This window comes from Pelophylax lessonae, assembly GCF_965119305.1.
Source record: "Pelophylax lessonae genome assembly, chromosome: 1".
NCBI classification, from domain to species: domain Eukaryota; kingdom Metazoa; phylum Chordata; class Amphibia; order Anura; family Ranidae; genus Pelophylax; species Pelophylax lessonae.
Window position 1 is genome coordinate 334,762,342 of NC_138768.1, and position 15,545 is coordinate 334,777,886.

The 15,545-nt window shown below is 44.7% G+C and overlaps 1 protein-coding gene across 1 annotated transcript in view; it reads left to right on the forward strand.

The window, feature by feature from the left end:
- The window catches only part of AUH (AU RNA binding methylglutaconyl-CoA hydratase), a 445,506-nt gene that overhangs the window by 111,926 nt on the left and 318,035 nt on the right, over positions 1-15,545 (forward strand). Inside the window, exon 4 of the mRNA XM_082264199.1 lies at positions 7,646-7,732. Coding sequence (XP_082120325.1) covers positions 7,646-7,732 — 87 coding nt within the window. The remainder of the gene's footprint in view (positions 1-7,645; positions 7,733-15,545) is intronic.

Consider the following 15,545-nt stretch of genomic DNA (forward strand, 5'->3'; position numbering starts at 1 on the left):
TTGGTGTTTTGTTCCTTATTATCTGCAAATACCACTGCGATATTGCACTGATTTTTTTTTTTCCATGGATAAATATTTTTTTTTTTTTTTTTTGTACGTTATTGCACTTTGAACCGCAACAATTTTAAGTAAATGCCAGTGCTAATGTCATGCCTTTCAGCAGAAGATGGTTTACTGGTGTTAGGTACTACTAAAATATTTGGCTCACAGACCACTGAGAAAATTCGCAATGCATTTGCTTCAAGTCACAGGAGATTTATTTATATATATATATATATATATATATATATATATAATTTCCAGTTTGCTTTAAGACTTATGTGATCATCGCTTATTTTGCTTGTTTCATCTAATTCATAAAGAAAGCTCAAACATCTTGATTTATTTTCACATTCTTTGAATAAGGGCTTGCTATATAACTTTCTCTCTGGCTTTTTTTCAGTTAGAATGGGAGCCTTGTTCTGATACCCTTCCCTCCTATTGTACTAGTAATGAAAGTGCTGATCGCTGCTGGGAGCGTACCTGTCTTGGCTATTTTTTTTTTTAATTTTGCTCTCACCCTATTCCCCCCTCCCCCCCACCTTTTATAGTTAGGCCCCTTTCACACGGGCATTCTGTCTGTCCGTTTTTTTTCTGCATTACATTCCTATAGGCAAACTGATGTAAACAGATGTCCGTTTATATCAGTTTACATCGTCCGCTTCCATTTAGGTCTGTTTTTTTTAACAAGGCTGCATGCATTTTTGTTCTATTTAAAAAATGAAAACTGACAAAAAAATGGATGAAAAAACAGATGTAAATGGAACGGAGCTAAATGGAAGATGGATGTTAGCTGATCTAAACTGAATCCGTTTTTTTTTCATAGAAAGCATGTGACCGAATGAATGGCGCCTGCGTGAAAGTAGCCTTAGTGACAGCGCCTGGTGCCCAAGAAAAATGCTGTAGATCATAGTTAAGTATTTGTCTTCTTTCTAGATGCGTGGTCGAACAGCTGTGGAGGGGAGAGCCCACTGTCGACCATGTTATCTAAGGAATAACCAGCGAGAATAACTGGGCAAAAGCTACATGCACTTTGTCGCCTGGGGATTTGAGCAAAAAAAAAAAAATATGTAGGGGACTCCTTATTTAAAATATTTAAAATAAGCCGAAAAGAGACAGCTGCACACCGTGGCAAGTCCTTGCACTGTTTATGGTGTAATCTGAATGAACAAGTGAAACAACCAGGACACAAGAAAGCTGCTGATAGTTGACGCGTTTCATTCGACCTTGAGCTTAATCATAACACAACATAGTATGAAACGTGTCAACTAGCAGCAGCTTTTTTGTGTCCTGGTTGTGTCACTTGTACATGCAGATTACACAATAAGCGGTTCAAGGACCTGCCATGTTGTGCAGCTGTTTCTTTTTGGATTGTATGCATTACAGAGGCGAGCCGGGAGGGGCATCTATGTGTGAAGTCTGTCAGGCTGTTTAATCTCACCTGTAGCAGCGTGCTCTTCCAATATTTATGAAAAATAAGACCAGAACCTAGGCTCCCTACCAACCACTTTACCACCACGCCACACTGTCTGTTACTGCAGGTGCAGTTTAAGTCCTACCCACTAGATGCTATAGACCCAGCCACATTCCTACTAGGGATGTAGCAGGTCTGTCTTTAAAACACATTTCTTTAAAGGCATATCTTAATAAACCGTAATTATTTTTTATATATATAAATAGATTGACTTGCCATTTTAGCCCAAAAATGTTTTTTTAAAGCAAATCTGTGACCAGACTAATGACATTCATGTAATTAAATATTTTTAATAAGCAGTGAATTAGCATTAAAGTGGTTGTAAGTGTGTGTGTGTGTTTTTTGTTTTTTTTTTGTTTACCTATGCATTACATTCTATGCAGCTCCCCCTCCCCCCCCACACACACAATCCCCTGTTATACTTACCTGTGTCTGATCTTGATCCAGCGCCAGTGGCCTCCACTGCAGTCAGTGTTCCTGTAGCAAGCAGGTTGCTATGGTTGGCACTAGGCAGGCAGTATGAGCCAGGAGCACCGGTCGGGGACCCCAGAGGAGGAGGATGAGGTCTGCCCTGTGCAAAACCATTGCACAGAGCAGGTACATATAACATAACATGTTTATTATTTAAAAAAAATTTAATCCTTTACAATCCCTTTAACTCATCCCTTACTGACCTCTATAACTGCAGGCACAGAGGATCACACCAGAACCACTGAAGTCATTATTGCTCAGCAGCCAAGCTCACCCTGCTTCTCCCAACCAGAGTGAGTACCTGCTCTGTACTTGGACTAGATATCAAAAGGTTTAAAGACTGTCAGATAACTGCTTGAAAGGGAAAACAGGGTGAGCTGAGCTGCTGAGAGAATATCTTAGATGACTGTAGTGATTCTGCTGTCAGCTTTGAGAATGAATTGTCCAACAGTAACTGCAACTACAGAGTTCAGTAAGAACATATTTTAAGCTTTATTTACTGCTTGTATAAGTAGGTAAATGCCTGGATAATCATTGTCTCTCCAGATATGCACTTTAGGCTATTTCGATGTACTTGTGCTTTAACCAGTGTTGCTTTAAAAATTAGTGTGTTAAAAACATAATAAATGATACCATTTTTCATGTGCTACTGCCATTTAAATGATTTAAAGTTTAGTACTAGATATCTGTATATTCCAGCTGAAGTAGATAAGAGCTTGATGCACGTGCATTGTGATGAAAGTATGGTGGATGAAGGCACGTAGACTCTACTAGAATTTAGCTGTAAGGACTGTTTATGTTTTGAAAGAGAGCGCGTGCAGAGTGATGAGTATGTTTCAGTCTCTTTGTTTACTCAGTGAGACCTAGCTAGATTTTGTTTTGTATCTGAACTTCACATTCCCGTTTTTCAGCAGCGACTATGGAAATGTTCCTTCAAGTTGAACATGCTGAAAGGAAAAATGTAAAAATGCGTTAGTGTTCTGTGATCGTAATGTATTCACATAAGATAAGATTTTGTCTACGAATTACTCCTTGTACTTCAAAAGAGAAAAGTAAGCGAAGGGAGTCTTTTCCTGAAGGCCATGGTTTTCACTTAGACATATCCCATACACTTTGGGTTTGTTTTTTTTCCCGTAGTTTTTATGTATTTTTATTAGAAGCAATACGTTTGAATTACTAGTCGCTCTGTAGTCAATTATTTTTATTTTTTTTTTTAAATGAAATGTTTTTAAGCTGAATTCCGGACAGATATAAAATACACTACTTAATAGTCACGTAAACAATAAAAAAAACACTACATGTAAGTAGCAGTATTTGTCTTGGTATCAGCTTCTTGTGATCCCATGTAAGGCAGCACTTATACTGGGAGATAGTGGACCTGCACTAGGAGCCAGTCAAGATTTGTTGCATGTGCAGACAGTTCACATGTTGACAAGATGATACAGTGGGAAGAGGCAGGAGTTCATCAGTATGCTGCTTCTTAATGTCAAGTCACTATGATAAGTATATGTTCTTGACCAAGCTGCAATGCTGCTGCAGTTCAGGTTGAGGATGTGGCTGTTTTATCTGGCAGGTGTGCCTGGATTTATCTGTGAGTATAGCTTCAGATGCATTTAGAAACTTTATCAGCTAATCTCTAGTAAAAGGCTTGTTTCTAGGTACACTTGGTTTTTAGAGACATGGCAGTTGATTTACTAAAGGCAATTGGTCTGTTCACTTTGCATCTGAACTTTCAATTAATGCAGGGCTTGACAAATTCACTTGGAATCTAGGAGCCAGCTAAAAAAGTTAGGAGATAGTTTTGTTTTTTACGCATGCGTAATGGTCGTCTTCTGTCGGACTGGCTGCCATAAACAAGGGCCGAATGAATGGCGGCCAATTTTTTATGAACCGGCTCATGTTGCCTTGCATTCGACCCGTGTGTACTTGGCTTGATGGTGTGATGGGCAGTGGCTCACTAGGGAAGAACAGTGCAACAAGTTGGAGGCAATGGAAGATCCAGTAATTCATGTCACCTTAGGCCCCTTCCACACATGCACCTCTGCTAAGCGGAATCCACTTGCTCAGTGGGGATTTCTCCGCCAATCCCCGCTGAGCAGGTTGATGACAGGTCTTGTCCGCTCCGCTATACAGAGCGAACATGGACACAGTCCTGCTCTCCTCTATGGGGCAGTCTGATGGAAATGGACTGCCTGTCCATTTCAATCATATGTCTTCTGATTTGATCGGACGGATGGAAAAGTAGGACCATCATCCGTCTGTTTTTGGCCAACAGGATCGGATGGCAGCGGTTGTCAGCGGACATCCGCCACTTCATAGAGGAGACTGGAGGGTCTGATCAGGTCTACCTGAAAAACTGACTGGCAGACCTGGTCAGACAGCCCGTGTGAAAGGGGCCTTTGGCTGTGTGGCATGACAGGGAGAGAATAAAAATATAAAAAATTAATTTTAATGATAAAAAATAAAATAAACCTGTTTCCATCTTTGTGGGATAGTAAATGGAACTGAGGGTGTTCATCAGCTGCCCCACACTCGATGTCCATTCACCGGTATGGACAGGGCGCCAGATCAAGCCCTCAACATCTTCGACCTCTTCGAGCAGTGAGAACAGGCAGGGGAAACCCTCAGTGCCACCAGTGACTGCTTGTTGCAGCCCCGGCCACCACAAAAGGGGGCCAGTTCCCCGATGTAAGCTTCTCCCTACAGCAGGCTGCAAAGTCGCGGCCTCAATTACCGGCCGGCGCGGAATCTTAGTCCATGCACCCCTTGGGCGGGGGCTGCATGGGGACAACAGACATCCCAACCTGCAAAAACTCCTTTCAGGGAGGTGGCAAACTCATTTCAGAGAGGTGGCACTCTGCGCTCTCCCCCTTCCCCCACCAATTTAACACAACTATAGGATGATCAAATGAAATGGAATCAGTATATAGAGGTTTACTTCTGAGAGATATTAAAGCGGAGTTCCGGGCACAAAAAAGATTTTTTTTTTTGTGCCCCTCCGCTAGGTATGCCACACCTGAAAAGGAATTGGATAGTTATTTTTTTTTTTTTTGTTTACTCACCTTTTTATTGAAGATCGTAAATACTCACCTATGACAGCGTCCTCCTCCAGCGCCGAGGCTCACCCCGTCACTTCCTGCCTCGCGATGATTCCTGGGAGCTAAACGTCATAGCTCCCAGGAATCAATGCACGGCACCGGCCCCGCTCGTCATTTCCGGGCATGCCCAGAAGCTGTTTAGGAATGCGGCGCCGCACCGAAAGTGACGAGAGGGGCCAGTGCAGTGCATTCTGGGACACGAAGACGCGGAAGAAGACAGAGAAGAGGACCGCGCCGGCTTCAGCTGCCCACAACCGAGATGGAAACGCTGTGGAAGAAAATTTCTAAGTAAGTATTTCTTCTAAAAGGTAAGTGTGAACCGGGACAGATCAGAGGCTAGCCATTGTGGAATGTGCTAGCCCTGACTGTCCCGGGGGTATGTTCAGGAAAAAAACGTTTCTCTGCCCGGAACTCCGCTTTAAAGGAACACTCTTAACTACCATGACCACTTCAGTGATTTGAAGTGGTCATGGTGGTAGGAGTCCGAAACACTGCACATGCTGGGGGCTAGTTACACAACCAGCACATGTAACTTACTGCTGGTGAGTACTGCTGGTGGTACATTCACTAAGCCAGGAATGCTCAAACTTTTGAAGAACCTGGGCAACTTAAGTGATTTTGGTAATCAGTGTCAGGCCACAATGAATTGAAATGGTTCAGAATCTCAATTTTTTTATTTTGAATCGGATAATGAAGATTTTAAACAACAAACAGGAATATCATTTTCTGTGGGAACAATTCCCTTTGGATGTTTACCCACTGTTTAATCACAAAATTTACATTATTTATTAACCAGATCACCATTGTTCCCACACTTGTGCTCAGGTGTGACCAGCCAAAAAAGCTCTAAAACAGTGTTGCAGCCTTCGCTATATCAGGATCTTTGCAGCTGTCCCTTGAATTGCCAAAACCAGGGCTGTGGACAATCGAAACAAAAACAACAGTCCAGGGAAACACATGCCCTAGTAGTGCAGAAAACTTTTTTATTACCCACTTCAATACAGGGCAGTTTCCAAAATTCAGCGCTGTCGCACTTTGAATGACAATTAATGTCATGCAACACTGTACCCATATGAAACTTTTTTATAATTTGTTTCCCACAAATAGAGCTTCCTTTTGGTGGTATTTTATCACCACTGAGTTTTTTTATTTTTTGCTAATCAAAAATTCATAAAAAAAAAAGTTTTCTTAGTTTGTTATAACATTTTGTAAATAAGCACGTTTTCTCCTTCACTGATTGGCACGGATGAGGCTGCACTGATGAGGCGGCACTAATATGAGGCACTGATGGGCATTACCAGGCAGTACTGATTGGCATCCCTGGTGGGCAGGGGTTGGCATCCCTGGTGGGCACGGGTTGGCATAATTGGGCATCCTTGATGGATCTGCATTGATAATTGATGCGCTGATTATCAGCGCAGACCCTCCCTGTTAGGAGAGCCGCTGATCGGTTCTCCTCTACCCGCTCCTTGTCAGTGCGAATAGAGGAAAAGCCGATAAATGGCACTTCCTGGTTACCATGTGACCAGCTGTGGTTGGACACAGCTGATCACATGATAATGAGCATTCATCTTAGGCTCTTTTCCGAGATCGGAGATGCGGTGTGTCAGAGTAACACACCACACTACTGATCAAGCGGCTTATCCTGCTGGACGTCCTATGTCGCCCAGTTAGGATAGCTTATCCCCTGTCTGGCTGTCCTTCCGCTAAAGGCCAGGCCAGATGCGGTTAAGCAAAGATAAAATGACACATAATGCCATCATATGCTCCCAGAATAACACTAAGCTCCTCACACAGCTGTGAGAATCCACCTTTAGAACCCCTGTATGGATGCCACTAGATATAATCCACTTGGCTACAGGCTCCTCTCCCCGTGTCTGTGTGTTAGGAAAGGAAGAGAAGAGTAGGGAGCTGGCCACAATAGCGGCTTGTGAATGACAGTCGCCAGGATTATAGGACGGCAATTATTCTGTAGAGGGGCATGCACCTGAAGGAGGCTGTGGGTTGTCATAGATTTGATGTCGCGGGACACATCCGACGGCTCCGTTGGTCACTAGTTGAGCATGCCTGCACTAAGAGAAGGACAAGTTCCTTTGCAAAATTTTAGTAATCAACCCCACGAGCTGCAAATAGTATTCGGACCAATGGTGTTCTAGGTTCTACAATTTTGGCATAAAATCAAAATTTATGGCAGAGTTTACCACCTGTTTTATCATGTGTCCTCTGCATCATTGTCTCTGTCAGGAATAGGTTCAGAGCATTATCTTTGTATTACAAATTAAACCAGACAGTTGTCATATTTGGAAGCCCTTAATGTTTTACTATTGCTATAGAGGATATGAAGATGGTCAAAAGTGCATTAAAACAGACTATCAACTCTTGCAAAAAAATCTGTTTCTTATCTGTAGATATTTTCTGCTATAATTTCTGTTCTGTGATTTCCTACATTGTTAACTGTAAATCCAATGTTTGTTATAGTTAGTTTAAAATAGTGCTGCAGGCAAAGCTGTGAAAAAGAGTGTCTCTAGCTTTTACATGTATGTTTGATCTGTTTTCTTTATAGGGGCAGATTTAAAAGAAAGAGCAAAGATGCATCCTAGTGAAGTGGGACCATTTGTATCAAAGGCTAGAGCTCTCATGAATGAATTTGGTAAGTAAATGTAAGTTTACTGTTGTCTAATTAATTTGTATTTGGAACAGGAGATTCCAGTTCTGTCAGGGTAATAGCACACATTTTCTTCTATACATTTTTTTTTTATAATCACAGCTGCATATAAATATTTGCGAATTTTCAAAGAACATGGATGATCATTCTGACAACATTCCTTTTTTTCCTTAAGTCTACTATTGTGTAGAGAAACATTTCTGCATGTGTTTTATGGAGCTCTTTGTATTTCCATGTTACATCTGCCATTTGGACCCATACTTAGGAACAGCAATGAAGAATGTTGTATCAATTACCATGTTGATCAATATTAATTGCCTTTAGACCGTCATTTCTGCAATAGGGTCCTTTCACACGGCCGCTCCGTGTGTCCGCAAATCATCCAATCCGTTTGCGGATGATTTGCGGACATAATGTAAGTGAATGGCACTGCGGGTGTCAGCGGAATACCATCCGCTGACACCCGATTTTCCTCCTGTCAGTTCTGTTCCGTTTTTACGAACGGAACAGAACCCTATTTTTCCTTCCGTGTAAAAAACGGAAAGGAAGGAAAATCGGATGTCAGCGGTGTCATCCGCTGACATCCGCAGTGCCATAGACATACATTATGTCCGCATATCATCCGCAAACGGATGGGATGATATGCGGGCACACGGAGCGGATGACAGAAATGTCATCCGCTCCGTGGAAAAAAAAAAAAAAAGTCCCGCAGCGGACCTTTCACACGGAGCGGCCGTGTGAAAGGAGCCATACTGATTACTTAGAAGGATTTTCTAACTCAAAATGTTCAGTAATTACAATGACAGTATTAACAATTGGAAATACATAACACACAGCCCCACTGTGTTGTAGATGTCAATACTATTTTACTCCTAAAACAAGAATGACATCACAGACGTCAATGTTTAATTTTTTTGTTGCTTTATAGTACATATAAACCTTGTATGAATTGAAAATGTCTACATCTATAGTTTTATTCTTATTTTTAAGATTCATTTTTTTTGGCACCGTACTAAGTATTTGATATACCAAGGAAGGCTTGCACGGGTTAATATAATGCATAAAATGTTCCAAAAACTAGTACATACAGTTGTTTAGCAAAACATACCAATAACAAAAAAAATTTGAAGGGGTAAGTTAAGAAGAATGCATGTGGCTTGTCAGTTAAGAAAACAGTTATGAATCAGTGACTGATAAGAATTAAAGTGTTACTAAACCCACAACACTAAAATCAGTCTGTATATGCAGTAAAGCATGCTTGTTATACTCATTGTGGAACCTAAGGGGTTAATCCTGCGCATTGTGTGAAAAGGCTGTTTAATCCTGTCTTCTCTGATCCTTCCCTCTTTTACTGTCCCTAATCCATCTCCTGATAATACAGAGCCTTGAGGGCACTCTGGGGGAATGGAGGGTGCATGTGATCAGAAAAGGGTCAATCCGCACTGTCCAGACAGAGGGTCAGGGGTCCTGCAGCATAGGACAGTCAGAGGAGAATGATAGAAGTCACGAGACTGCTGTATATTGCTGATGAGAAAAGGTATTTAGCAGTTTGTATTTACTAAAATAATTGCCATGTTCTGTGTACTGTGGGAGAACAGATATAGTGAATGCAGGATCCTGGGTTTAGTAACACTCAAAAGCTGAACTCCTGGTAAAATAAAAATTGATGTTTGCAGTGGGCTCGTTTTTATTTAGGAGTAACAGAAAAAGCAGTCAAATTCACCTTATTCGTCCCTGGTACCCTCTGCACTATCTGGGTTGTGGGCAGGCCCTCAGCTTCCTCACTTACAATGCAGGTCCGCTCATCCTGTGGTTTACCGGATGATACCTGAGTGCCTGTGACTGATGGAACAGCAAAAAGAAGTGGCTTCGGAAAACCGTTCACACAGCTGGGGGAAACTCCGGGGTCTATTTTTATTTATACTGGGGTTCAGCTTTAAGTTACTGGAATGGGGAAGAGGACAAGGTGATGTGCAGAGTGGAAATTTATTCTGGGTTGGTTTTAGTAAGGTTAGTGGGGTAAAATAGGAAGATACCATACTGTGGAAAGTTTTGTAGGTTGGAGTTTGAACTAGAAAAGTATGGAGGGATTTGTTGGATAAAATAAGCTTTTGAACAAGGTGAAGAGAGGTGGATTACTCATTTGCCAGTGGATTGGAGTTGTGTCTCTCTGTTTTTAGAATACTTAATAGGGTTAAAGTAGATAAGGTGGAATATGATGAGGGCATGCTCAAGCATTTCTTCTCTCCCTGATGACTTTTCTCCTGAATTTGGCGTGTCAAAGGTGTGTGTCAAGGAAAGGCCATTTTTAGCATTATAAACCATGTTGGGGATTTTACTGCAGTCAGTTGATCTGCTTAACATATTTTCATGCTATGTGTTTCTGTTGAAGAATTCTCTTCAATTACCTTACCTTACCTGTCTGATAAAAACTTGTTAGCATAGCAGGAAATTGGGGGATATCTCTCTAATGGTGCTCGGGATAGGGTTTCACAATCTGACAGGAGTTCTGCTCCTTTTCCAATGAATCAAAAACAAAAAAGAAAAAAGTTTTGACTGTACATGCACTTTAACAGATCTTGCGAGCCAAACAGTTACACAAGGCAATAGGCAGCAAAAACTTTAATGTGGGTATTTAATTTTATCATGCTGGGTAGTAAAATCCCCTCCTAGGTATGGCTTCCTGCCACATGTTTGTACAGCTTGTTTTCCCTTTGCTCATTTTATGTTGACAAGATACTAAAGGTATTTATAACTCAGCAGAATAAAAACCACAATGGTAAAAGGAAATAAACTCCTTTTTGGCCTTTCATCATCTGTGGTTTGTAATACTGTTTATATATCTCTATCTGCATTATTCTGTGTATGGCAAGCTTTTAGACAACTTTGAGAGAATTACGTAAGAATAATAATTTGAAAAAAAAGACAATAGCAATTGAACCGAGATGGATGTCGTTTTTGGGTTGTGGACCATATTTTATAAATAACATACATTAAAAAATGTGTCAATTAACTAAGTATTGGCATTAGGTTTTCTCTTCATGTGATTGAGAATTTTAAAGACGCAAGAGTGACAAAGTGACCTCCATTTATCCACATGTACTAGATCCTATTTTGAATATGAGATAGAATAGAGAGCCTGATTCCAGCGCTTGATGTGAGAACCTGCCATTTGGGGACAAACAAGGCGCTGTATTACTTCCTGTAATAGGGGCCCTGAATTTCTGGTGAATGAGCTGCACACCTAAACCTTGGTGGAGAGAAAGAGCACGATTCCTTTTTTGGTGTCATATTTTCACTTCTGCATTTTACACCTTTGGACCTATCTGCATTAAGCACCTCATTTGAAATAATTCTTTATGGACATTATATATTTATAAGTATGTTTTGTTGCTACAGGGTTGCTAATCATTTATCTGCTTAATCTTTAGACTTAATTTTAGGCTTATAACAAGCAGCTCTCAATATACACATGGTTTAATATTTCTAGTATCATTTATTCATATTTTTTATATATTTTATACACATTATTTCTCTTTCGTTCATTGATGGACACAGCTCCTTATCTTCTTGACCATTGGGCTATACTGCCCCCTACAGGAGTAGGACACTAGGCAGGAAAAAGCTTGAATATGCCTATGGGCAGTCCCAGGGGGTATAATACTACTCTCAGCTTTAGGCACTCAGTTTTTTTTTCTGCCTAGTAAGGACCTAGTTCCTTGCTGGGATCTCTGGTCCTGGCGATTTTTTTTTTCCTTTTTAAATGGAATTTTTTCCTATCTTTGTTATTTTGTTCCTGGAGAATCTGCAATCCATTGCCGGACTAGGCGACAGACTAGATAATCCAGATCCAGAGGTTCCCCCCAGTCTGGCCAGCGAGCACGTGCAGACCACAGCTTTGCGATAGGTCGGCCGTGACTTAGCCCCACTGGACGGGGGCTGGCCTGCAAGTTAGTCTCGCGAGGACGCATACGACCTGGCCTCGGTCTGATTCGCAGCGTTTCTCCTGGCCGACAGCACGCACATTACAATGGAGCGGTGGTCTGTCCGGAGCAGTGCCCACCCTGTTCCTGGTATGGATAGTAGCTGTCCCCCTCTACTCCTGGAGGGTTTTGGTGGGGACGTGGGTCCCTCCCTGGGACGGTGGGACCCCCGGGTCCACCCGTCCAGCCCCTCTAAAATTTTGATGGTCACTGTGGGTCTTTCGGCGCTCCCCCCCCTCCCTGGGTGAGCGTTTATAAAATGGCTGTTGCCACATGCTTCTAAGGGGGGTTGGTTGGAGTTGCTGCTGACCGGGATTTTCCTGGTGCATGATGGGGGGGTTGAGCCCTGCCTCCCTGGGGGGTGGTGACTGGGGCAGGGATGTCCTCTGGGCACCCTGCAGCAGTTATTGAGCTGGGGGAGCGGATAGTTTTGCATCCGCAGGTACGCGCCTCACGCGGATGGATCATTTATATATTTTATACACATTATTTCTCTTTCGTTCATTGATGGACACAGCTCCTTATCTTCTTGACCATTGGGTTATACTGCCCCCCTACAGGACACTAGGCAGGTAGGACACTAGGCAGGAAAAAGCTTGACAATGCCTATGGGGCAGTCCCAGGGGGTATACTCCCACTCTCAGCTATAGGCAATCAGTTTTTTTTCTGCCTAGTTCCGTGCTGGGATCTCCTGGTCCTGGCAATTTTTTCCTTTTAAATGGAACTTTTTCCTATCTTTGTTATTTTGTTCCTGTAAGAATCTACAATCAACTGCCGGATGGGGCGATGGACTGGATAATCTAGATCCAGAGGGACCCCCCAGTCTGGGTAGCGAGTGCGGGTAGGCCTCAGCTCTGCACTAGGTCGGCCGCAACATAACCCCACTAGATAGGGGCTGGCCCTCGAGTTAAACGTCTCACGAGGGTGCATACGACATGGCCTCCGTCTGAATCGCAGTGTTCCTCCTGGCCGACAGCGGTGGTCTGTCAGGAGTGGTGTCCACCCTGTTCCTGGTATGGTATGTAGCTGTCCCCCCCCCTCTTCCCCTGGAGGGTTTTAGGGTGAGCGTGGGCTCCTCCCTGGGACAGCCGGACCCTCGGGCTCCCCTCCTTCCCCCCCCCAGCCCCTCTAAAAATTTTGGTGGTCACTGGGGTCTTCTGGCCCCCCTCCCCTTCCGGGTGAGGTTATGAGCTGGCTTTTGCCACAGGCTCTTAAGGGGGGCTTGTTGGAGTTGCTGCTGGCTGGGTTTTTCCTCGCCTCCCTGGGGGTTGGTGACTAAGGCAGGGATGTCCTCTGGGCTCCCTGCTGCAGTTGTTGTGCTGGGGTAATGGATGGCTTAGCATCCGCGGGTCCGCGCCTCACGCAGCCGGACCCGACAAAAAATTTAGACTGCGGCTCTGGGGCTTGCTGGTCAGGAGCTATGTGGGGCGGCCCCAGTGAGGGTGGCTGAAGCCACTGCCCTCCGTTTGGGCATCAACCCTCCCCTCCGCTGCCCCTGGGTGGTCGGCTTCGCTTGGGCATGTGTCCAAGCGGCTGGGTGTCCACAAAAATTTAGGCCGTGGATTGCGGCCTACTAGGCCATGCGGCAGAGTCAGGCACCTCCATTGGGGGGGCGGCCCCAGTGAGGTTAGCTGAAGCCTCCACTCTTTTGGACATCTGCCTGGCTGGGATCTGTGCACTTGCGGCTGGGCCGCCACAAAAATTTAGGCTGCGGCCTACTAGGCCATGCGGCCAGCTTGGCACCTCCCTTGGAAGGGGTGGCACTGTGGGGGCGGTTTCTTATTTGATGGCAGTCATGCTTTTTAGCACTGCGGGACTATAAGTGTACCCTGTCTGCGTGTCCGCGTCACGGCGGGCGGCCCCCTTTTTAAGGCGGCTATTTCCTATTATGAGGGGCTGGGAGGGCAACCCCCCTTGTTCCTTTGTGGGGTCCAGGAGGGGGTCCATTCGTGGTTCCTTGGTCGGCGTCCCCTTTGCGGGATCGCAGTCGACCACCCTTACCTGATTGTTATGTTTTCCGGGTGAGCTTAGTATATAGCACCCCCCACCCTCCCCTGCCTCATCTGTCTCATCAGATCCTGAATCTGTTTCGGCCGCTGGGACATGAGTCACCCTACTTGGTCTACGTCCATGCACCCCGAGTGCTCAGATAGTGAGGATGATTCCTCTGCTTCTCTAGCACACATAAAAAGGCGCTGGTGGATGCACTGATTGTATCAGTGCGTTAAACTTCAAAAATGGAGGATGCAGCGGATGCTGCGCTGGAGGCGCCCGTCCCTTTTGGCCCCCATGGGCCTCCAAAGCGGCGAGCGTGTTCCCCCTTTCCGCTTACTTTGACAACATTGTCACAAAACAGTGGGGTTGTCCAAAACACACTCTTGTGGTCGGTCCCACTTGTAGTGGACTCGCCGGTTTCCAGGTTAAATAAAGCTACCTCATTCTGGTTGAGGAGTCCCCGGCTTTTAAAGATCCGGCTGATAGGAGGGCAGAGACTCTGGCCCGCCATATGTTCACTGTGGCTGGTTCGGCACTTAGGCTGGTATTTACTATTGCCCTGGTGTCGCAAATTCTGACCAAGTGGACTAAACTTTTACGCCGGGACCTGGAGGGTAAACAATGTTCCCCTGCCTTTGCGGAGCTGACAAATCATTTGGTCCAGGAGCCACAGTTTATCTGTGATACCTCTTTGGATGTGGGTCCTTTGATTCTAGGCTGCCTGTATCAGCAGTGGTCCTTCGGCGTATTATCTGGCTGAAATGTTGGTCTGCGGACCAGACTTCTAAGAAGGCCTTCTCTGACCTTCCCCCTGTAGGGGATCACCTGTTTTGAGCTTCCTTGGATGACATAATTAAGGGTCTCACTGGGGGGAAGCGTACCCTTCTTCCGCAGGCTATCAAGGGCAATGAGCCGCATCGTAGACCTGGGCTCATTAGAGGCCTTCTCGTCCCTCAGGGTCTCAAGACAGTGGATCAAAGCCCTTCAGGGCCTCAACTGGAGGTTCCAAGAGAACCTGGTCTGGCAGGCCATGATCGGGCTCTTTCAGACCTGCAGACAAGGCTCCCTCTGCATAAAGGGCCATGCTCACCCGGATCTGGGGTGGGGGGACGTCTTCGCTGGTTTCCAGATCCGTGGACCTCCTTGGTATAGGACAAGTGGGTCCACAAAGTCATTCGGTCTGACTGCAAGATCAAGTTTATCCTCGCTTATGGGGTCCCTTTGGGGCAGTGCAAGACTTGTTACTTCAGTGGAAGGTATTTCAAATTCTGGACCTCAAGGCGCTAAACTGCTTTGTACGGGTACAGACGTTTCGAATGGAGTCCATTTGCACTGCAGTGGCGTCCCCACATCAGAGGGATTTTTCTCGCTTCTATCGAATTTAAGGATGCCTACCTTCACATTCCAATATATGCCGGTCTCCAGCACTTCCTCCGCTTTGCCACGGGCGAGGAGCATTATCATTTTGTGACGTTACCCTCTCCTCCGCTCCTCAGGTCTTCACAAAAGTGTTGGCCCCGGTGCTAGCATTGTTGCCTCAGTGAGGGATTGTTGTACTGGGGTACCTAGACGATCCTCTTCTGCGAGCAGAGCTTCTGACTGTTCTAAAGGACTACTTGGAGATTACTCTGCAAACTCTGAGGAAGTTCGGTTGGATTCTGAACCTTGCGTCCACAAAACTTGAATATCTGGGTCTGACTCTGGACTCGGCCTAAGCCAGAGTGTTTCCTCTTCTGGAAAAATTCCAGACATTGCAGGAGACAATTCAACTGCTGTTGTCCAGCAGATGGTCATCCGGGCTTGCATGCGGGTGCTGGGCC